The following is a 24,819-nucleotide window of genomic DNA, read 5'->3' as shown; positions in this document are numbered from 1 at the left end:
AGTAAAATGTGTTTGTAAAATCAAGTGTCATCAAGTAGCCCATTGACTGTAAGCATCTATTTATAGTTTCGAGGAAACTGGAAACTTTGCTCATTTAACTTTTTATTTAATGTAGGCAAAGTTATTGGATGGCAGCTTGTGTTAAAAAAAAAATTAGAAAGATAATGAAATAGGCATCTTGACAAAGTGAAAATCTTAACTCAAGGTTCTTGTCAAACTATTGCTAAGGTGAATGGGCCGCAACTAATGATTATTTTTAATTATCAGTTAATCTCGTCATGATTTTTTAAAAATTAATCACTGATTGATTAGTCTATCAAATGTCATAAAATAGTGGGAAAAAAGTCATAATACCCCAGGAGTTGAAGAAAATGTCTTTAAATTGCTTTAAGATTTGTTCAACTGACTGAAAAATCCAAAGATATTCAGTTTATTGTCACATGCAGCAACAAAAGGCAGCATTTGAAGAGTTGGAACCAGAGAGTATTTGCCTTGAAAATTTTTTTTTAAAGGATAATCAATCATCAATTGTTTCCTAGCGACTGACAAATCAACCAATTGTTTCAGCTCTGTTTTCAATCTTCAAAAAAAACATAATTTTGGTATAAGTACTGAAACAAACGTATCCTATTGGCACCTTCAGCTAGAAATTTAAAATAACAGTCAGCCTTATATAAAGGGTTGTTGTAATAACACACACATTTTAATCCAGCACTGAACATTGTTGGATTCAGGGAATAAAGGTTTGTCTCGCTCATAGCTGAGCTGCTGATTAATATCTATCTAATTGTAGCTCTTCTCACTGATTTAATGATGAAACAAAACGCAAACCAAACAACAACATAAAAAAAAAAAAAAAACAAGTGTAAAGCCTATAATCATTCACAACAAAGATGGATGGCTTAGTCATCACCCTACGCTTTCTCACTCTCAGCAAACAGCATCCTGGCAGAATGGCACTTTGGACTGAGCTTGTATTTAGCAGCAGAGTTAATTATCCTGTGTTACATGCTATAATGCATTATTAATGTGTGCAAGTAACATGAGTCAGTGTTCTCTGGCCCACAGGGGTATTTGGCTCAATTCAAACTGCTCAGTCATTACTGATGAGAAACATGGACAGAACCTGAGTTGGGAGGAAATTGCAGCCAGTTTCAGCCGGTTGGCTGCAGTTTAAGGCCCATATTGATTTGTGAGAAAGTTAGGAGACCTCTGACAACCCCAGTGTAAAACCAGTTCGATCAGTCTTCTTTCCTGCTGCCCCTGGGCACCTCTACGTGCTGGGCAAAGGGCCTTGAACCACCCAAATCCACAGCTGAGAGCAAGCTGGACACGTTCCAGTCCGCAGAACCTCACAGTTCACAAAACGGGTACCAATCTCTACTAAGTCAGAAAAACTGCAAGCAATAATCTGTTAATACTGGACTGTTGGAAGTTAAACTACACAGAATGTCATATACCGTTATCACAAAGTTAGCAACAGTCTATATTCTATTAATCCTGCAGTTTCAAATTCTTTTTTTCCATTGTAATATATCTAGCAATTAAATGTTTGGCTGACAAAGTACATAAAATCTTCTGTTTGAAAGTGGAAAACATTGTAATATAATCTTAACCGTAGCAGCCACACTGAATAGGAGATCCTATCAAGGATTACTGGATCCTGTAGCTTAATCTCAACAGATAAATGTAGCGCTTCAACCTGGGATTATCAAACACATCTCATAAGGCATATGCATGGGCAGCCAAAAGTGATAGAGCTGCTTTGTTGTTACTAGTATTCTATCTCCAGACGAATAGGCAAAACGTGCAGCAGCCTGATTCATGAATTAAAAACCAGCCTACTTAATATGGTAATTGTGTCCTTTTAAATGAATAATCCATCATCTTCTGTCAGCTACTTCGGTTAAAACAGTGTCCATGTAGCCTGGAAGAATTACTAAAACAGTATTCATTCTGATCTTTTCATCTTTGCTTTAGTCGTTTCCCATGTCTGCAGGTGCTTCTTCATTTCCCCATCCTCTTCTCCTGCTCCTGCTCTTCCTCTATGCTCTCCTTAAATTAAATTAAATTCACTTGCCTTGAGCATAAATCGCTTGGTTGGCATGACATACATTTGTGTAGCCAAAGTGTGAACACAAACAAAACAAATTGAGCAAGGAAACAATAAGTGGGAACAATGAGCAGTGATTATAAAGCAGAATTAAACCAGCAATCCTGTGAATGCACGTAGAACAATTAGAGAGTGAAAAGAGTTTTGACAGGCAGGTGTGGTTTTTTTCTGCCCTCCCTGCTGTTTTGAGGGTTGTGACAGGTGGCGACAGGCTTTCTGCACACCTCCGTGTCGCTCTCAAGAGGGGTTCCGAATTATTGCTAAACTCATGTTCCCATTTAGCGGCAGTTTGTGCACAGCCAGTGTTCTCCAGCGAGAGGCCAAATCATCCTCTCTGACAGAGACAAACAAATACGCCCACGCTCTAACAGGTACATGTAAATACAGTGACACTGCCCCCTGCAATTCACCACAGAGAACAATGGATGAGTTGTTCATAAAAATGGCTGCCTCTTCAATTGACATCTTTCAGTCCCGCAGAGCCATCCCACAATGCAATTTGCACCCCACGCATTTGCTCCATTCTTTGCAAATAATTACCTGTTGTACCAAGGCTGCCCGTATCTGTGTGTGTGTGTGTGTGCGTGTGTGTGCGTGCGTGTGTGTGTGTTTAAGTGCCTCCCCTGCAGGTTCATTTGCAAAAAAAAACCTCCCCGAAGCAGAGAGAGATGTGTGAGCACACTTTAGGCATAATGCTGAAAGCAGCAAAAAAAACAAAACAAAAAAAAAAAAAAAACAGGGAAAAAAGAAACTGCACACATAAAGGGGGCAGATGGACATTTTGAGTCATATGCAATACTGCAATCTGTTCCACTTGCTGGCAGTCTGCACCCCACTCACTCTCTACAGACAAAGCTGCTAAGTACATTATTGCATTGTAGTCACTTCCTACTAACAAGGAGCAGATCTTTGCTCAGACTGAGGGAGAATGAAGCTTCAAAAACTACACTGAGCTGGACAGAGTTTGGTATTTTATTTAAGTAACCTTTTCAGACTACTGATTTTTTTTTTTTTTTTTTTTTGGGGTCCATGTGGTATTTCCCTTTGTGTCTCCAATTTAGCTGTGTGCAGATTAATTGGAGGCACTGCTTTGTGTTAGTACTCTGCTCCAGCCCTCATGTTTGCTGCCCTTATTCCGTTCACGCACCCCACACATCCATACACAAGCCCTTTCATCAGTCAAGAGACGCTCGACGAGGAGACGAGGACGAATACTGTAAGTCACAGCTGGTGCCATGAGAGCGCTCTCTGTATATTACTGTTTTATTTAACCCTATCGTAAGACACAACATTATTAATAAGATGAGTCAGCAAAATGCTAGATTACACTCACTGTCAAATAATGAAAGTATTGATTTTTTTTTTTTTTTACATTCCATTCAGATGCAAACTTTTTTTTTCTTTACACACATTAGAGGCAATTTTGGCATTCAACATATAGATGGAAGGAGCTGGGGATCAAGCCTTATGATTAATGGCCAGCGTGTGTGTGTGTGTGTGTGTGTTTGTGTGTGTGGTAGTATAGTTTAAGGAACAACCGTTTCTACAAATGAAGATCAGTTCACTTATCATGGTTGGTTTAATGCTTTATCAACAGGGAAATTTGATTAATGTCCTCTGGAAAAAATCTGTCAGGAAACATAACCTTGATGATATCAGAGTGATGTCATCATCTTACATTTATCTTGGAAGCTAAAGAATTATAACAGAAAGTCTGTTTTACAAACTGGGTGTGTGGAGTTTAAAAAATGTACATGTTTTCCAGGCAGGGATGGTTTAATGAAACACTCTATCAAGTTGAATTATGGGAGACATAGGATCCAGTGGTTTTTCTACATTAAGGTGATATTGGGTACATCCATACTGACACATATATCTCCAGCTATGTGGAATACCCTTTCAAGAGCAGGGAATGATTGTGAACATCAGCTGTTGTTCTGTGGCAGGATGTTAACTCTGATCTCCAGTATAAAAAGTTAGATGCATTACACAACCATCCAACCTTACCACCCTCACGTCTGTCTCTTAGCCATTTTTCCTGCACTGCCACTGAACGCTGGCACTGGTGGACGTTGTGCGTTTCAGGATTGTCCAATATGACTATACTATAATTGCAAGGGATACTGGGCTGTTTTGTTCTGTTCCCTCTACTGTTTGCCTCAAAGCAAAAAAGGGCCCTCCAACCATGGAAAATTAACCAAATACCCAGAGCATTTATCATAATTTACAACAGTGGACAGCTGCAGTTAATACAGATGTTGGGTTTGAACGTCTTCATTTGCTGGCATGTAATCCTGTTGCATCTGTGATGGTGAGTAAATGGATCAATTAAATCATTGTATAGTGAGGTTAATCATATTCTGTTCCAGTTGAACGGGCTTTCAGGAAAAGCAGATGATGCAACATGTCTGGCTGACAGGTTATGTACGGCGCACAGCTTGTATTCATGTATGGTACAGATTGGCCTATAAACTGTCAACTTGTGGCAGAGCACTGCGTGAGGCCGACAACATGTTCTGTTGCCTTTTTCCCCAGCCACCTTCAACTTCCTGAGGCACAGAACATTTTTGAAGGCAGGGCTGAAAGAGGGCAGAGAAATGCAATTACTGGTAAATAGAGACTCCCTGCTACTGCAAATTTATCCAGGGTCCAGAAATTATTCCTCACAAGGCTGCTAGAGGTGTGTGTGTGTGTGTGTGTGTGTGTGTGTGTGTGTGTGTGTGTGTGTGTGTGTGTGTGTTTCTGTGTGTGCGTGCATGCCTCAGTGTGTGTGTGTGTGTGTGTCACATGGTGTGAATCATTGTGGCGGTGCCATTAAAGCTTATCAGACTCCAACGGAGCTGCCAAGCTGTGGTTGGCTCTCTCCTCTCCCCCGTCCAGGGTGTCTCTGAGTGGCTGTGACTGCCGGCCATTGCCCACGCACGCGCTCCCGCTGACCCTCGCTGGCGCTCGGGCAGAAAGGCAGAAAGGCTTTGGCAGCTTTATTCTAGGAGCCTTTAAAGACAAGTCAGTCTAATCCAATTCTCCCAATTCAGCGCTAATAACAGGTGGATAGGGTGCCCAAGTTGGGGGCTGTGATAATGGCGCTGGTACATTTTGTGCCACGTTCATCTGCCACCTCCTTTAACCTTGGGTCCTATTTTACCAACTATTTTCCTACAGCCTCCCACAGACTGCAGGTTTCCTCCGGCTCAATCTCTGTTCCGAGTCACCACTTTTCTTTTTAACGCTCACCAGAGAGTGACTTGTAATGACTTGTGGCAATTGTGACAATCTCAGGAAGTGCACACTACAGGCTATATTGTGCTCTGTGACAGTTCACTCAAGGACAGAACAATAGTGGAGGGAATGAAACAGCAAAGAGGTGCACAGGCAACCAATGGATTCAATGGTTATCGATGAATTTGCTGTTCTGCATTGAGTTTGGAAGCACAGTTGAGGTTTTTCTTTTGACAAATATTAATCAGCTGCTGCATGCTCTGTCTTGTGATTGATTGAAGCAACCTCCTTTTTCCCCACATGCATTTACTTTGATGTGTGTTACTGACAAATCTAGGGCACTGTAAATATGTATTCTATGCAGCCTTGTTAATCTTAATTCCATAAAAGAAAAAAAAAACATTATTTTGCATTGTAACTTAATAACGAGCTCAAGTGTTTGGTACAAAAGAAGCTCATTATAAAAGACTATTTTCTCTAGTTTTCCCTCTCCGATTCACCTTGTCCACTAAGTAGAATAAACAGACTCTAATTTGTGCAGAAACATATCAGCAACTCTCATTACAAAGCAACACGTTCTATCATACAAGCTACAAAGGCGGCAGGCCCTCTGAAATACTGAGAGGACAGCATGTAACATGGCTCAGCAATCATATCTACATTCAATATTCACTCCAATTACCTGAATCCAAGACCATTACATATCGATTCCAGACATGCAGCTGTGAATAGAATGGCTAAATATTCATCAGAACGTATGCACAAATGTCTAATGGCCTGTGATTCTGCAAGTTTTCCAATCAATGTTTTTATTCACATACAAAATAAATAGAAGGGTTTTGCACCTTTTCACCTTGTGGAAAAAAGCAGAAGCTCAATGCAGTTTATATCTAAATGTTACATGTGACATCTTATATACATAGAGATTTCAGGAGGGTGTCTGTAATGACAGCAAATGCTGATAAGGGATTTCACATCCTTTTTTTGTTGTTTTTTTTTTCAATCAGAGCGATGTGAGCTGAGCGGGGAGTGTGGTTGCCAGTTATGCTAATGAAGGCAGAAATCTGCCTGGTGTTTTCTCCGAGTGTTCAAAAATGGTTTTGTTCAGGTGCAAAACAATCCTGGTTCCATCTGTTCTTCACAAATTTCACATTGATTTATCCACTAACAAATAATAAACAGCTGCATCACACATGCAAAACCAATTTCTTTGAATAGATGTTCTGAATGTTGTTTTACTTTTGAGATTAAGTATTGCCAAAATAACTAAATTTACTTTGAGCAGCACTTATGCACTCACAATCAATACAGGGAGATTGTTAGACACAGTATGAAAGCTGAATGTCTATTGTTTTTCATTCAAAATACTGTTTTTTTCTTAATTCTTTTTTGTAGGCAGCTTCTTCTTTTTCTCTTAGGACGATATTGTTTGACTTCAAATTGATTTTCTAGACAACAGTTAAATCTAAAAATAAAAAAGCTTCTTATATTGCACATTCTGCAACCTTCAACAGGACAAAAGCCATTAAAAAAATCAAGGAATAGATTCAGGCAAATCACTGATATTTTCCAATCACGCGATACTGCCTGAGTTTCTTAAGCCCAGCAGTCTAAGCTGTACTATGTTTACTTCTAAGTGCTTTCTAGCAAACTTGAGAATTTCCCTTCCAGGTACCTTTACTGACTGTAAGTCTGTCTTGTTGTCAAAGTCATTTTTTAACCTGTCAGACATCAGCTCCTTCCAGGTTACGTACTGTACCACCTAAAAAAGAACACAACCCGCATTCCAAGTCTTTGAAAAGGCACAAAGCCCAATTCCCCCTTTCATTAGCAAACCTGGCAACCGAGCACTCAGCCGCCATCACTCTCTGACTGGAGAGTCAAAAATGATGTGTCCCCCTTTGGCTCATCACACAGACATCAGATGGCTGCCAAAAAGTCTGCGTGTGTACAAGATGTGCTCCATGCATTATTAATTTGTGAACGTTACTGTGTGTATGTGTGGTGTTTGTCCTTGTGGGCGAAATTTTTGTGAAATCAAGTTAGATTTCTATTGGTCTGAATTTGTCTTGAATATTTTGTGGATATTTTACACTGTATTCAAAGTAGATGTCCAGATTATGAACAAGTTCAAGCTGCAAAGTACAAGTCTGGAACTATTTGTGGCCAAATCATGATAAATAATTGATAACACAGTAAAACCAGAACACAAGAATGAAAGAGCCATAGCAACAGCAGGCCTATAATTTTATACTGTAAGAACAGCCCAGTAACACATCCAATAAAATGCCTGTGTCACTTCTTTGTTATGATATTTCCAGCTGAAAGAATAAATAAGCTCTATCTGTGTCTTGATCGTTTAGTGAATATATGAACCATCAGCCTCAGTGTAGGTTCCAATCACGCTCAAATGAAACCATAAACGCAACTCACATCACTATAACAACCAGGCATTCAATTACTAAAAACAATACCTTGAACAGCTGAATTAATACAATGTTAGTGCTTGATTGGCAGCGTTATGATAAAGACAAGGTCCTTTATGCAGAGTCCCTTCTGAGAAGCCGATGCGGAGGTGCTAATTTTTCATATTACCTTGACTGTCAGCATCAGGCCATACATGCCACACGTCATTGACGGGGTCATGCATTTTTCATAAGGTTGTACGTGTATTTTAATGAGCAAGGCTGATGAGGTGTGCTACATCGGCATGGAGGACAGCCTTCAACACTCCCTCTCATTCACCATGTTGTGCACAACCTGTCAGTCAACCACTCCAAGGCCTCCTAACGTCTGTCTCTAGTAGTATCCTCGAATATCAATCACACCAAAATCTTTGCATATTTTCTTCGGGATAATTAAGAGGAGATTGCAACGTGGTGCAGATGATCAATCTGCAAATCAGTGGACCAGATTAAATCCAAATTCCGACTCCGTTTCACAGATGGCAAACTAAACAGCCTAAACTGACAGAGACGCGTTTGGATGGCAAGCTGGATACCCCCCCGCCGAGCGGAGGAGCCCATGTCAGTGCCTGTGTGTAATTTGGAATTAATGGGACGGTAAAACTTTTAATTCAAAATCCCAGCCTTGGGGACAAACACATTTGCATACAAATGAACACAATTTCCTGTTTGTTCGGTATGCAAATACAAAAGAAGGAACTTACAGAGGGGCTGCCAGAGTTGAACAAGCACCACGACTCTCGCCCAAGTGCAGAAAGCGCAGGCACCCAACCGAGCACTTCAAACACAGCTCTGTTTGAGATATCAGACTATGGCAGGGGTGAGCCGAGACCATCCTGAAGGACTGCATGGTCTTGTGGGACTCAGGGTAACCTTTCCCTCCTCATCTCATTTACACCTGGAAATAACAAGTGAGGTGAGGCTTCCTCCAAACACTAGAGGTAATTAAAGGCTACTGATCTGAGGTGGAAGAAGAGAGACAGATGCCCGTCCCAGGGGCAGAAAGCGGCTAAAATGCTAATAGTAAAAGCTGGAATCATTTCAGTGTAATAAACAAATTATACATCTTTAGCCCTTTTATTAGCAAACACTATGAGATCTCCTGGAGTCATTTTTCTATTAATTGCTGATTTTTCTTTTTACATAGAATAGGCTGAGATAAGCTTTCCTGAATAATGCAAAGAATTCAAGGAATCTGTCCTCTGTGGTTTTTCAATAGAGGTTGCAGGAATGCTTTGAATGCCAATGACACTCAGGATATGAGGGTATGATCTGATAGCACATAATTCATCACTGTAAACATTAAATAGGCAGAGAATGGGGGAAGTTGTTTGCATTAACATAAATGACTGGCACGCTGGATGAGGAACAAACCTCCAGCTTGTTAAATGCACCAGCCAGGGCGATGTGCTTGCCAGGTTGGAGCTGGTTCAGACACTAAACAGTGCACTTAATGACATGGTGTGTTATGTTTGCATTGTGTGGGACGTGACTAACTGAGCCAGGCATTACTTATTTGCAGTTACCCATTTGAGTCGCAGCCAGAATCGTTATTTTTTCACTGCAATATCTAGTCGCAGAGAGACAGTCGCACAGACAAATCGCCATCCACTAAATGGCAGGATTTGTAATTAAGTCTTGGGTCATAACTGAAATGACCCCAGACATCGAGCTATGTTGAAAAGCAACCAATTTCCCAGTGATTTCTCATTAGTAGGCTCTGCAGCAGCTCCCCATGTACAATCCTCCCTTGGAACTCTGAAGGTGACACAGCAGTTACAGTGGACTTTGATGGGACGCTGGGGAGCTGTACTTCATATCACAGGACTGCTTCCTCTGCAGAGCAAAAGGTTTCAACAATCAGCAGCTGCAGCCATTTGGGAGGGAGGCAGGAAAGTCTTCCTTCTCTGGCAGAGGGAGGTGTTTTTTCTCCATGATTTCCACACAGCCGCTGGTAGACAGGCTTCACTTCTCTGCCAGTGAACGAAAGATTAACCTCCTCCAGACTGTTTCCGCCTGCCGCAGATATAATCCAGTCCCTAAATCACTAATTAATACGGAGTTTGCATCAACAGTAAATCTGGCAGATCTTCCACGGGAGCCTCTGTCGTTGCTGCCTCAGTATCTCACAGCACTAAAGTTGCGGTTTAAAGGTGTCTTCAGAGCACTGAAGAGAAGTGAGGAAAAGCTTCAACATGCCACCAGCTTCTTAAAAGTGAAAACTAACTGTCTGCAGATATGTCGATGTGCTTAACTGACAGGTCAGATAGGATCAAGGTGCCTCCTCACCCACTAAGCCGATCGTCCAGCCCGGGGATGGAAACCAGCGCCTGCACTGCTGGGCCACTAGTTACCACCGGCCTGATCACATTGCGTATTCACTCGCCGACTGCGGGGCTGATTAAATCTGTATTTAATTGGATCAGATCTAGTCGTGATGGAGCGCTCCCCCCGGCGTTTAACCCACAGTCCTCTGTCAAGTGAGAGGAGAAAAAAAACACTGTGGGGGAATTAGGAGCGGGTATTGAATACCAATGATAGGCTGTGCTAATAGCCAGCGCAGGAGGAGTGGACCACACCTGCAGGGCCTTGCAGAGAGGAATCAGAGGTACCGGCTTTTCTATCTGTGCATATGTCTGTGTGTGCGTGTGTGCAGCGCCTTTCTTTCTTGATTAGTTCGACATTATGTTATTCAGGCTGTACAAAGACTTTTTTCACTTGATTAGCTCTTTTATAAAAGCACATCAGTGACAACTCAACAGAGAAAAAAAAAAAAACCTCTCCCCCAATCAAAACTTGAATCAGTTTGTCATGATAACTCTACATGTATTTGGAGGGGGGAAAGTGGAACAAGCAAATTTACATAATTTCTTAACAGCCAATACAATTTCAAAATTATTCCTCAGTTAAGAATCTTTATCCGAGTCGAACCCTACTGTGTGTGTACATGTGTTTTTCAGAAATGAAGATGTAAAGTAGCTTCAAGCAGATTTACAGCGTATTTTGGAATAAATCACAGGGCTTACGGAAGAGAAGCAGAAGATCTGGCGCTTGGGTCTGCATTGTAAACTGTGAGGCGTCTTGCTGCACAGAGACTGATGCTACATCTCAGTATAAACCGCTCAGTGGCTGTAACTAGGTGCTGAAGCTGATGAGCATATGTAAGAGGAGTATCTCAAAGACTCAGAGAATGAGAGTGTATTCAGGTGTAACTCCTCCCTACAGTTTCTGACTCGTCATATAATATCTACACTTGTTTACACAGACAGCTCTCGGGTTTACAGCAGTGGCCTAAAATCACATTTGAGGCCACAAATGTGATTACTCAATTACTCAAATGGCCACATTTGAGTAATTAAAAGTTTATTGCCTTGCTCAAAGGCACCTTCATGGTAAATGTTCAAGGCCCCACAACCAGATGTTTCTACCCTATCGTGAGACAAGACCATCAGTGCCAACATTTTAGTGCAGGGCAAGTACACAAGTGAGGAGAAAAGCGTGGTGGTGACAAATAAACTCTGGTTAGGGTTGGACTGCAAAAACACTTCACAGTCAATAAAAAAGTGAACATTAATAACAGGCCTGTGACAGGACCCAGACTCTGGTCATCAGCATGAAAGTCAGACGAGCTACATGACCATCCATCACCCCCACATAAAGAGCCCACGACCTGGTGGTGGATGTAAATCATGAGATGGCGAATATGGTGGACGTAATTTCTTAAGATACTGAGATATTTTCAGGACAGAAATATATCAGAAACCTCACACACACACACACACACACACACACACACACACACACACCAGCACCAATCTTATTTTGCTTGTTTGTTAAAGGGATGAATACAAAAAAGACAATAACACTATTTTTTATTTTTTACTTTAAAAATATAAATGTATGTGTGGTTACACCGCGTTAAGAAGCTTTAGTTTTTTTGTCTACACAACATTGTGTTACATTATTTACTTTGCGTTAATGCCGCTCACTTTTAATTGCCTCATTAGTGCTGCTGCCAGTCTGAGCGGTTGTTACCTTGTTACAGACTACAATGTGAGCTCAGACATATTATCAGTGAAATGCTGCCTGACCCGCGATTGTTTCTGTGACACCGGGCTGAGTTTTTCCTGCCTGTGATTCAGTCAGCTGGTCATCTTGACTAACTTTAGGTCAGGACTTATAATGTTACAGTGTTATGATGCAAAACGACCTCATTAAGAGCCAAACTCTGGTGCCAAATGTTGTATCATATTACCGCAGTCAGTGGTGCTAACATGGTTCAGTCAGAGCCATCCCTCCGTCTGTATGGAGGCCTTGAACACAGAGTGGAGGTTATTCCACCAGGTAACCTTGGAGGTCAAAGGAATTTTGGGTAAATTACCTTGCACAAGGTCAGACCTCTATCGAACGCCTCAAAATGAACCATGAGGCTGATTGAAAAATGAATGGATATTTGCATACAAGACACTGAGCAGGGGCTGACAAAGAGGCGCACCCCGGCTCCCTCCGCTCGGGTTGAGGTGGCAACGCTGGGAGGGAACAAGTCCTCATTAAGCAGAAAAGCGACATTTTGTGAAGTTCAGAGCGCTCTCTCCATACACACACGCACACAGTAGTTTGAAAATATAACCAAACCTAAATAACTAAAGAAACCTGTGCTGCGTGTTTAGAATGAACTGCGCTCTGCTCATAAATAATACATATGGTGATATATTGCTGATGAACTGTCTAATGAAGAGGAGGTGGAGGGCGGGGGGGGGGGGGGGGGGGGGGGGGAAGCAACATTTTTGCTGATGAACAGCATTTTTTTTTTTTTTTTTTTTATAGATTTAAAAACTGAGACCTCGCACACACAGCACCCCGCAGGAATGCTAATGTCCCTGGCATTTTTGAAACTGCTGTTATCTTCCTGGCACCAAGCACATTAGCTAGAGATATGGTTTCCTTGGCACTAATTTCCCCCTATACAGCAGATGCTGGAGGTTAGAGTCAAAACTTAATGAAACCTCTAATTTGACCAAAAGTTCATTCTCGTTATGGAAATTAAAGCCTGCTAATTAGAGATTACAACCTGTTTCATGAATTGCAAATGCCAAGTCAGAATGTGGAAACACATATTAGGAAACCGTGACAATGCTACAAGTACAACTTTCTTCCAGCAGACGGGATTTATCTTGACAGAAGCGAGAACTAGAGAGCTTGATGTTCCAATCTACATTACGCCAGATCAAATGAAAAAAAATAACAAGAGGAGATGTGAATTTGATTATCTACAGTCTCTCTCTCTCTCTCTCTTTTCAATCACACGCCACAATGTTTTTTAACGGCACTCAGGGCTCCCAGGGAATAAGCCTCCTGGTATTAGACCAATTTCCAGAGGAGGAATCCATCTTCTGCAGTCGCTGTGTGTCACACTTGCTTTTCCCAACATAAACAACGACCTCAGGCTGTATATGTTATTCTCTTCACTACATCATTTAACTCTTAACAATGTGCTCCCCTGTTGTTCTCACTGCCACCATACTGTATGCCTACACTGCCTCTGCATCTCTCTGTCATTTGCTGTATGAGGAATACCATATTCATTTCCCGTGCTTCCTCTCCTCTTTGGTTCCTGCGTCTGTGACAGGCCTGTTCTTGGCCCTGTCATTGGCTGTCACCTGTGACACAGGCTTCCACCAAAGACAGCGCGCATGTTTCTACCTCGCATCATGTGGTAAATGAGCATCACCTCCCTCTCTCTCTCCCTCTCTCTCTCTCTCCTTCCTCTGGATTCCCTTCCTCTCCCACATGTGCACAATTTACACACACACACCTGCAGCTCCTTCTCTTCTCCTTGTTGCTGTAGATCCCAGCTCTGACAGGTGCTGGGAGGAATTTCTCTCCTGACACAGCAGCAACTCAAAAATCAGTGTGTGTGTTTGAGTATGTGCTTATAATACCGAAGGAAGAGATATGGCATGAATGATAAAGACTGAGAGGAGATAGATGAATAGCTAGATAGATGAATAGATAGATAGATAGATAGATAGATAGATAGATAGATAGATAGATAGATAGATAGATAGATAGATAGATAGTGTTAAAAAGTAAATGTTTGCTGTATCTAAATCAGCAAACAGGTGTTGCAGGTCAGGTCTCTAACTTCAGGCAGACTGATTTTGATAATGAGAGAGGAACAAACAAGTCGCTTATAAAAAAACACGTTACAGTGAGCCAAACAAATTCTGTTACATTATGCTCAAGCAGGATAAAAAAAACAGTGACATTGTGGGTGTTTGTATTTCCTTTCCAGTTGTTGTGGCCTTTACAATTTGTTTCCTGTGAAAACTACTCCTAATAATGAATGTATGTGGTTATTTTTATGTTTGTGAAAATGATGCCGTTGCCGATACTGCTCTTTTTTCTGGTTTTACAGCAGTGCCTCCAAGCTGCTTGTTCCAATACAGTACGCATGAGCACCAGAAGAAAGGTTGAGGTCTTTAAAGATACTCCACTTCCTGACACACCATTAATATTCTCCATACACTCTTCCTCTCCTCTACATACGAACACCCCCCTCCCCTCTCCTACTCTCGTATCCTCACTTCCACTCTCTGCCTTTACATCTCTGTACTGCCTTATATTCCATCTCCTTTAAAAAAAAAAAAATGCTTCCCTACCCCAACCTTACTTTCTTCATAGTCCTTTATTTTTCATTGTAACTTTCTCTACCGCTTTCTCTTCCCCTTCCTCCTGGGAAGCGGCACAGAATCCCTTTAAGTACTGCAAAAGCAAATCTTTTTTATCATAACCATCTATCTCTTACTGCACATATACTTCATGCTATACTGAAAGACACAGTTATACACACACACACAGACTGCAGAGATAAAGGAAAAAGCTTCTCTCATGTGCACTTACACACTGCACAAGAAAGACAAGTGCAGGTGCAGTGAGCGAAAGGATTTCTAAATAATGATACAATGTATGTGATTCACTCTCTCAATAGCAATAGAGCGATAAATTAAAGGGAGGTAAATGGGTGGTAGTGCCCACTCTCCTCCCACGCACGGCAATGCGGTTGAGCGAAGCGGTCTTCGGGGACTTCCCATTGACTCCACACAAGGTGAGAACAGAGCGGGAACAGAAGGCAGAGCAAAAACACTTCAAACGACACGGCAGGAAGACAGAGAGGGCTGCTGCTCCGCGAGGCAAATGCAACCAACAGAGAGGAAACACAGGCGTGACAGAGAGGCTGACCAAAAGAGACAGAGAGGGCCACAACGGGGAGACAGAATCATTACTCTGCTTTCACCTACAATCAATGAACCAAGCATGTATGCACACACACACACACTCATACACACACACACACACACACACACACACACACATATAACCCAAACAATGAGACATGAAAATACCTTAAATGCCACCTAATAACAGCTAGAGACACACACACAGAGTGAGAGAGCACAGCAGGACATTGATATTCCATACACCCACGCACAGCATGGTGAAGATCTGGGCTTGTCTCTGTGTGTCTCCCACTTTTACACACTACGCTGGTCTAGACACAGTCCCATGCAGCCCTACACAGGTTGTTACCATGAGAAAACATCATGCAAGCCATTGTCTGACACACACTGAACACAAACTACATGTCATGGTCAGAAATGTGAGTTTACCGCTGTTACACACACAGATGGCTGCTGCACATAGCCCACAGCTACAGAAAAGCAGATGAACCAACCAAATAAATACCATTGCAGCAGATATCGTAGCCAGAGGAGAATTTGCACAGTTTTAACCGGGGTAGACTTCTGACTCCGCCGTACATTTCCTCTATAATCTGGTAATGGTAAAACATTCAAAATTTAGTGATAACAAGCAGGGCACCACCCCTCCTCGTCCCTTCTCATATCACCCTGGGCTGTAATGCATGCAAATAACAGACTGCACTGTCGGGATGTTTCTCTAACCAACACTACAGACTGATCCAGAGAGAGAAGGCAGGGGAAAGGAGGGGAAAGGAACACCCCCCCATTGTTGGTGGGATGCCAGTAGTGCGAGATGAGTCACGTATTGTCCATATAAATCAATGGGTGTGAACACCAGGAAGGAAAAAAAAATGCACGTATGAGTAGAGAGATGTGATTATGCATATGCTGTAGCTCATGTATTAACCATAACTGAATTTACACATCAAGGCAGCAAATGAATTCCGAATAGATTTTTGATGCAGACCAACACGAGACCTGATTAAATGATGAGGTTGAAGATATGGAAACATGGAAAGAAAGGAGTGTGGTGCTCTGTTGCTGTACTCTGATCCGCTGACTTTTTATTATGTATTCACGGTTGGAGCCAGAGCACACGATTGTGACAGTGACCCCTTTAAAACATAAAATGCCCCGTCAATACAAGCCCCCTGCACTCAGTTGTTCCTCATAAAATCAAGGGCAGAATCAAAGCTGTCAGCAGGCTTCTCATTTTTCAATTTTATGAGCTCTATCAAAATTTATTTTGTGAGTCAGCCAAACTTACAAAATGACTCACATATCATTTTGATATTTAAAAAGTTAGCAGAGAGGATAGCATGTTTTTGCTGTTTTCAAAGACTGACAGTGCACAAATGCAGTGCTAGCTGCACGTGATTTTCCATTTACAAATTGTAGCTACAGCACAGTCGAGCTCTGACCAACAGCTAGCTCTACCAGACACTACACAAGAGTCAGAATCAGAGACAGAGAGCTGTCAACACAACCAGTTTAGAGCTAATCTGCGGTATTACAGTGTCCCAGTAGGTTTTCACTAAATGTGAACTACAGTAAATTGGTCTTGTATTTTAAATATAGATGAACTTTGAAGCTGGCTGCAAGTAAAACGCTGATGAAACATTTGTCAGTCGCACAGTTAAGTCCTGATGAAAGGGAAGTTACATTTTCACCTTACTTTTTATCTGGATGATTTTACAATAAAATAAATAAATAAAAAAAAATCTAATTTCTTCAGTGCAATTAAAATTGCACATTATAATGTCCAGTATCAATTCTAATATCATCTTTTGTCGAGCTCACTTTATGCACAGCTTTTAAAATATTGGTTATTGTCCCCATTGAATGGAACAGTGGAGCAGTCTACTAATGGATCAGTTGACCCCCCTAACCCCCTCCAAAAAAGTGTTTTATTTCATAACTCTAAGCAACCACCTCGCCGGGCAGACTATTTTAATACCTGCAAATGTAAAAGTCTGAGCAGCACAGTCCTCTAGCTGCCTCACAAGAATATAACTTTCATTTTTTGCCGGTAGGTAGCTTCCCGTCCAATCCACTTACATCACACTTTTAAGCTCTAAAGACTTTGCTATCATATTTGTAATAGAACAGTTTCGCTTGAAGATGTACTGATTTAAATATTCCCTCTAACAATATAAGAGGGATGCATTAAGCTACTGAAGGTGGTGGCTGCTGCTGCTGAAGGGTCAAATTACTTTCAGTCATTCTGGATGCACAGAGCACTAGAGAGAGAGATTTCAATTTTCCTCAAATATTCTCATTACAGACACGACGATAGCCAAAGGGTCTCAGACCTTCATATAATTACATCTTCAATAGGAAAAATCTCAATTATAACAGAATACCTAATTATTACGCAGCTCATATTTGAAATTGCCCTCGCATGAAAGGAAAACTGGAGCCATATCATCCACTAAGCCGTGAGGACACTTTCCACTTCTCGTAACACCGCTGTTGTTAAGCACCCAAGAGCATTAGAGGGAAGACCTGTCACGGCTCAGGACCTGAAGGGAATGAACAGAGAACAAGATATGACAGAGCACAAACCTGTGTCCTCACTTGCTGCCTTTTTTATGAAGGGACACTGATAACTCTGAGGGCGCCTGTCGGTGCAAAATACCACCTCAATTGCCATACCTCAGAGGAGGCCTTCTGCTTCAATAACAAAACAAATTATTTTGACCAACTGCTGTGGCTGCCATATCGTTTTCTAGGCCATGTAGCGTAACAAGGCCCATTTCCCGAAATAATCAAACTCCAGCCAGTGACCATCCACCTATCAACAGCTTTGATCTTTTTCCTACATGGCAGCCATTTCCATCATAGCAGCAATGTAATTTCCCAGTGGGTAACTGGCACTGCAGTGCAGACTCCCAGTGTAATGTACTGTGGAGCTACTATTCAGAAGTTGGCAAGCCCTCTTTGTAGAAAGAATTTGCATTCAAATCATTAAGTCTGAAATTGGTTCTACCTGTCTGGGATCAGGACTATCTCTTGTGGGTTCCCACTGCCAGTTAAGTGCAGTTTTTATAACCTTGGAGCGCAAGGAATGCAAATGGCTTTTGATGGCATATGAAGGGCCTAACTATGTTTTTCTTCGGACTCCTCCAAAGAAGGTAGCGCTCCCCCTCACCTGGGGCAGCTCTTAGATGAGTCCCGTGGCACATTCCCATCAGAGCCCATCAACAGGTTATAATAGCCCACCAAACCTGCCAATTCCTCATAATAATGAAGCAGAGCAGGCTTCGAGTGCTTTGGACCTCCAGAGGAGCCCGAGAGGTTAAAGAAGTAGAAGCACCAAGATGAGAGACCTTATTGTGGCAGAGTTATAGTCAAAGTTTTCGCTATTTCCCACAGTTCATACCTATCAAATTTCAGGTTGAGAAAGTCTCTCCTCTGGAGGTTTTATCTGTAACCCCACCCACCTTTTAATTTAATCCATGTTCAGTGCACTGTAAAGTCAGATTAGGGTTTATCAAGAGCAACAGCAGAGAATGAACATTAATATGTTTGTGCTATTTTCTTTAGGTTGTGCAGTTGTTTTCACTTAAGTTTGACTGTAAGTGTGGAGAATTCTTAACAACATACCTCAAATATAAAAAAAAAAAATCTTCAGTGATGGGATATACTGGCTGTATTTTTGACTAGGTGTGCTTTAAAATGTGATGCAGATGAGCAGTGAGACATTCGGCAAAAACAAGTGTATACTGAATATGTAAATCGAGCAGAATCCGAAAATATCCTCTCTCATTTGTACCTTGTGGAGGAATAATTTATACCTTGTTAGGTACCATGGACAAATTTAAATACTTATTTTTTCTTTCCTTTTTATCTTTCGGAAGAAGAAGTTACATTTTGTTAAGGTCTCAGACTTCTTTAATCTCATATTTTTCTTAAATTTTTATCTTGTGCGGAAGTAACTTAGTTTGATTAGGTCTCACAGACATATTCAAACATCTGTTGCCTTCATCTGTGCTAAGCCTCGTGTTTTTTTTAAAGCAGCTATGCCAAGGCCTTGTTTAGTGTAGACACAGTTAAGGCCTCCATGGAGCATGAACACCAGAGCAGTGACTGACAAGCCTGTAATAATCAATTCTCAGGCATGCTGTTCAAGGCAATACTTGATCCGAGCTTCCCGAGCTGAGCTCCCGACACTTCATGGCAGTTTACTGATACCGTGAAATCAAATTAAAAATGCATTTGGACATTGATCACCTGATGCACCCAGATTGATTGCTGCTCAGAAAGCAACCTTGTTGTGTTTTTCTTCAGCCAGGGTCCATTCACCTTCCCATACCATATAAATGTATTGATCTGCACACCCACTCTCGGATCCATATGAACCATTAAATATTCTTTCAGTGTTTCTCCATCCATTTGTGCGACTCATAGCAGATTCCGGTGAGCTAAAAATGGACAGCACATCACTTAGCAGACCAGTAAGCTTTGTGACGACACTGCAGATCTGCAGCATAATGAAGCCAGGTGATAATGTCAAGTTAACTATCCATTTAACAGTGCTGCTCATCAAACTCGTGGATTTCTAAGTAACATAAAGAATATAAAGCATTTTGTTCACAAACAACATGTGATAGTTGGAGAGAGAAAGAAATACTTGGAGACAAATTTTATTCTGAAACGTATAAAAGATCAATTTTCCCTTTTCAATCACTGTTATTCACACATTCTCATTTAACACAATTGCAACCAGGGAAAGAAAACTACACGCTATGTAATGCTGTTTGAGGCGCTTGTGTGTTACAATGAATGTGAAAGAACAAATTGAATATCGGTGAATAAGATACATTTGTATGCAGGATTGTCGAGGCAGCCCAGAGATGAAGCCGCAGGCGGGCGGACATGCATGTAATCAAGTAGCAAATCCGCTTGTCTCCTGTATGCTCAGTCTGCACCGTGCTGCTCAGGGCAGAGGGGCAGGTGAATGGTGGGTGCTATTGTCTCTGAGCACTGGTCCACATGAATGACCCAGCCTATGTCCACATTAGCATGGATCAACTCCTGTGCGTATCATCTCCTCAGAAAACAGCAGCTACAGCACACTCGGCCAAATAACCTAACTTCCATGTCCGGTAAAACCCACGCCCTCTTCCAACCTTCCTGACTTTTGACCAGTTCAGTCATTCTTTCCCCCACTTTCTTCTCCTGAAAGACCGCTTCACTTTCCACCTTACCTGCATGTTCTCCTTCCGTTCCTCCCACCCTTTACCTACAGTTATATTCTTCACACTTCATTCTCCTCTTTCCCTCCATCTGTTTTCTGATCTCTCCTTCCCCATCACTTTCCCCAGTCACTCTCTCCTTTCTTCCTTTACTGCGACTAAATATCTAGAGACTTCTCCCTGTGTGGCGTCAGGGTTCTCCTCTGCTCCGCAGGGAACGACCTCCAAGTCTAGCTGGGTCTGCCCACACCCTCACCCATCCATTTGTCAAAGTGATAATTTATTTTGTAGCACCAGATATGGTGTGCTGGGGATCTGGTTGTTTTTTCTTCATGTGGTCTAGGGCCCTGACAGACGCCATTTCACATCCAAATCAGGGTCATAATATGCAGCAAGAAACACACAGAGTTGCATCTGACTGAGGATCAGCCACAAAGAATGAAAGAAGACTTTCATCTTGCTGAGCAGGCAAGGGAATGGTGTGTGGGACATTGTCAAACTCAATTCCTTGCTATTCCTTCCCACGCTGGCGCAGAGATTTTTGCTATGGTGCCTTGCTAAGTTATAAGCACTAGTAGAGACGCTATGTGTGACTTGGGGAAGGAGTGGGAGAGTGAATGAAAGCTGCGCTATTGTTTTGATCATGCTGACATGGGGTGCCCAATTATGGAGATGTGGCCTGTCTAACCAGTGAGGCCAAACACCTGATGGGAAGAGGTGGCGGGAGCATGGGACGCTGCTTGTGGGTAGGCGAGGCTACCGCAGTGCACCGCTGCTCCCGCGTGCTCTCAAGATGTTCCACATCTCCCCCCTCTAATTGGCAGATGGCCTCAGATGCGAGATGATTTAATGGCCTGCGTGTGTGTTTTTTCCTGCCTCAGTCAGCCATTAGCAGGGACATCTGTAACGAGTTGGCCAGGCACACTGCTGAGAGCGGAAGCTGAGAGCAACACTTTCTAATGGGGGGGGGGGGTACAGCGATCATGACGGACTTGGGCGGTAATCAAAGCGCTCTGGGCTATTTCTTTTGGGTTATGATAATCGAGACATCTCGTTTCAAATTGTCTGAGGCAAAGGAAAATGCTATAATAAATTGTCTGATGTTGTTTACCTCTGAGAACCTGCAAAAAATCAAACAGCACAGTCTTACCGCGTATCAACTGTGTGAGAATCCCCTTTTGACGGTCAATACACCAGAGCAAAACATTTCTAGCTGAGCGTTATCATAAAAAGCCTTTTTCATGGCTTTGGCACAAACGGCTTGGCCACCAAGTGATCCCATTTCTTGCAGCTGTGCCGTAACCATCTGCACTGAATGCTGCACTCTGGGGTAAAACATTAAGGCCTCAACTTGAGTTTGGCCCTAAAGGTTTCTGGTTTTTAGCTCTGTTGCTGCTTTCATTTCTTCCTGCTCCCTCTTGAGGTTGTCTCGATAACCGGAGCTGGATGAGGAAAAGGAGCTGCATCGTTGAACAAGTGAGGCCTTCAGCTTGTTCTCTAAGCATGTAGATAGAGTGGTGAAGAAGTGGCCTTGAACCCAAGGCCTTTGAAAGCTTGATGGCCATCAGTATTCTTGCCATAGCCTCTGAGGGTTTGTCTGCTACCTGCAAACTGGGTCAATTTTTGCATTATTTTAGAGATTTGTATCTCTTTGTGGAGGTTTTGCACACGCAGGCATGAAGACCCACACCTGCATTTTGTCTCGCTCTCTTGTGTCCCTCCCTCTCTTTCTTCCTTCCTTCCTCTCTCTCTGTCTCACACACAGTTTTCTGAATTCATTAATATGAACGCATATTTGTCATTTTAACACATAAATGTCGTTTTAAAGCCACAAAATGTGCTAACACTGTGACGAATGACTACACAGAGCGGTCTTACCCATGCTGTGAAAATCATTTTAGCACACACTGAAAGACTAATTAAAACTGATAGATTGGACTAATACTGATTATGACATTCAAAAACCTGTGCACTTTTACAGCGCTTGAATGTAACTAAGTCTCAGTTAATATACCCTTTCACAATTCATGTCACGCTGATGCGATTAACTATACTCATAAATCTTAAATAGTTTTGAATGTGAGTGTGCCACTCACACATTAACATTAATGAGGAAGTGACAGCGCTGCAGCAGAACCTTGACTCCTTCCATCAGGTTTTATAGCAGTTTTCTCGCTGTTTGACTCATGGAAACCTTCAAATATTTGAATTATCCCACATCCATATACGTTCAAATAACTTTCATACAATTTCTAATTCTAATCATCTACTGTATGTGTACTCTCAGCTGAGAGCTTGGGAGGGGAATGAGAGACCAGGAGCAGATGGGGGGGCGGTAATGAGATGCAGAAAAAAGGGAATTGAGGGGGACAGGCCAACTGGTGAGACACAGCAGAAAAATAAGAGGGGGAAGAAAATAACCAAGTATGAGATAGAGAGAGGCGATAGGAGAGACTCGCATCTGAGGTGAATACAAATGGACAGAGGAGGAACACAGATAGAGGAGGATGAGGAGGAGTGGGGGGCAAAGAGGGAGGTTGTGTGAGGAGAGGAGATAACAGAATGTGAGAAAGATGGATTCACTGTTACCTAATGAGAAGACAAAGGCAGTAGAATCCACATCGATCTCTGCCCCACAGCAAGCTGGCTTTATAGCTCACAGGTAGAGAGAGAGAGAGAGAGAGAGAGAGAGAGAGAGAGAAAGAGAGAGAGAGGGGGGGGGGGGGGGGGCTGGGGAAGCTTACCTGAGGTAAGCAACCTTACTGTTGTAGGAGCAATCACAGTCCAGGGATAGGCTCAGATGTCTGTGTGTGTGTGTGTGCGTGTGCGCATGTGTGTGTGTGTGTGTGTGTGTGCGCGTGTGAGTGTGTGTGCGTGGCAAGCACACTTATTTACAGCGAGTGTGCGTGCACATACAGATTTATGGAAGTTTTGAGCTGTGTAACCTACATGAATTATGTATCTGTACTGCATGGCAGCAGGTATAGCCAAGGCAGACCTGACAGCAGCTAAATGAAAAGATGACTGCTTAAATGAGTCATTACTGTGAAGCAGTAGATGGACTAAATATGAGATAGAAATCAAATATTTATATAGTAAGCACTCTGCATGCAGGGTGGAAAGAGACAGTCTCCATCTGCACATGCATGTTACTGTACTGAAATTGCTGACAGTTGTTCAATACTAGAGGCAATCAGTTTTATTATCCAATGATGTTCTCAAAACTGATTACCTGGAGAAAAAAATAATAATAATAATAACAGGTTCCCCCTTGACACTGGATGCATTACAGCGGCATTTGAAGGGCTTCATGCTGTAAACCTCTGCAGAGGATGACCGCTGCCTTGTCGACAAGTTGTCAGCACAGGTGCGCACCAGCACAGAGGAACACAAGTTAATCCGCTGTTAACACGGACGGCACTGCGTTAAGACCGCGGAAAGCCACTTACAGTAGGTTTGAGCTGTTCCAGTACACCGCATGCCGGTTGCTGGCTCTCGACAGGTGCAAGTTTGTAAGCGCCAGCGTGATGAGGCTGAGAGAAAACGTTGCGAGAGCCATAATCCCTCCGGTGCTTGTCCAGCCCTGGTTCCCCTCTCTTCCTTCTGCGTCCCAGCTCCTTCCTTCTGTCCCAGGCGACGCGTCGCTCACAACATCCCGGCGGTCTGAAACGCCTTGTCAAGTTCCCAGTTACCTTAACAACAGGCTCAATCAGGGCGATTTTCTCAGTGATTACGTGTTCTTCAACTCAAATCCCATCGCGACGAGACCCATTTGGACATCTTCACTTGTGCCAAATCTATGTGGACTTTCTCTCTCGTACCGGCTGCGCACTTTCGAGTCACTCCTTCTTTTGTTTGGCAAGTCTGCTTTCAAGGAAGAGGAACGACACCCTGGCTATTAGTAACGATAAGGCAAGGCAGGCGACCACATTCAACACTGACAGCGGAGGTCGGTGTCTTTTGTTCTTTGCGCAGCTTTAAAGTCGCATCCAAGACGCTGGATGTCCGTTGAGAGGTGTGTGTACCTGCCGCTCCTCTCATCACCATCATCACCATCACCATCATCATCATCAGCACCAGCAGCAGCAGCACCAGCAGCAGCAGCAGCAGGAGCCACACGCTGCGCACACAACGCTACAAACCCGCCCTCTGATGGCCGAGATGCGCTCACATGTCCATCTATCCTTCTGCCCCGCCCCCTCAAAACATGCAGCGTGTCCCTGTTTGTATTTTAATTACTGTGTGGGGCAAATGTTCACCAATTAATTAAGAGGGAAGGAAATGTCGTGATAATGTTCTGACAGCGGAGGGAGACCAGCTATGTGTTATGGTGAGGATGTTATGGTGGGATTAGTTGAACGCCTAAGGATTACATCTTATATTTTTAATAAGGTTTGTTTGAGTCTGGAGTGAAGGTGAGAGTTAGGAGGAGGTTAAGATAACGGACATTAAATTTCACAAACCATAAAAGATATTTGAAAATACAGCACAGATCACATTTAGAAACTTGCTGTTTTTTTTCTCGGTTCAGGGTTTACTCTGGGATTAAGCTGGGAACACAC

At 42.6% G+C, this 24,819-nt stretch overlaps 1 protein-coding gene across 1 annotated transcript in view; it reads right to left on the bottom strand.

Annotated features, from left to right (window-relative positions):
- Positions 1-24,426, bottom strand: part of efna3a (ephrin-A3a) — a 57,513-nt gene extending 33,087 nt beyond the window's left edge. The window contains exon 1 of the mRNA XM_071500857.1: positions 23,707-24,426. Within this exon, the coding sequence (XP_071356958.1) occupies positions 23,707-23,816 (110 nt within the window). The 5' untranslated portion in view covers positions 23,817-24,426. The remainder of the gene's footprint in view (positions 1-23,706) is intronic.
- Between the last annotated feature and the right edge of the window lie 393 nt (positions 24,427-24,819).

Source organism: Trachinotus anak, unplaced genomic scaffold (genome assembly GCF_046630095.1).
Source record: "Trachinotus anak isolate AG129_WGS33_773 ecotype Australia unplaced genomic scaffold, CSIRO_AGI_Tana_v1 ptg000016l, whole genome shotgun sequence".
In the NCBI taxonomy this organism is placed as follows: Eukaryota; Metazoa; Chordata; class Actinopteri; order Carangiformes; family Carangidae; genus Trachinotus; species Trachinotus anak.
This window is presented reverse-complemented; position numbering and strand designations above follow the sequence as displayed.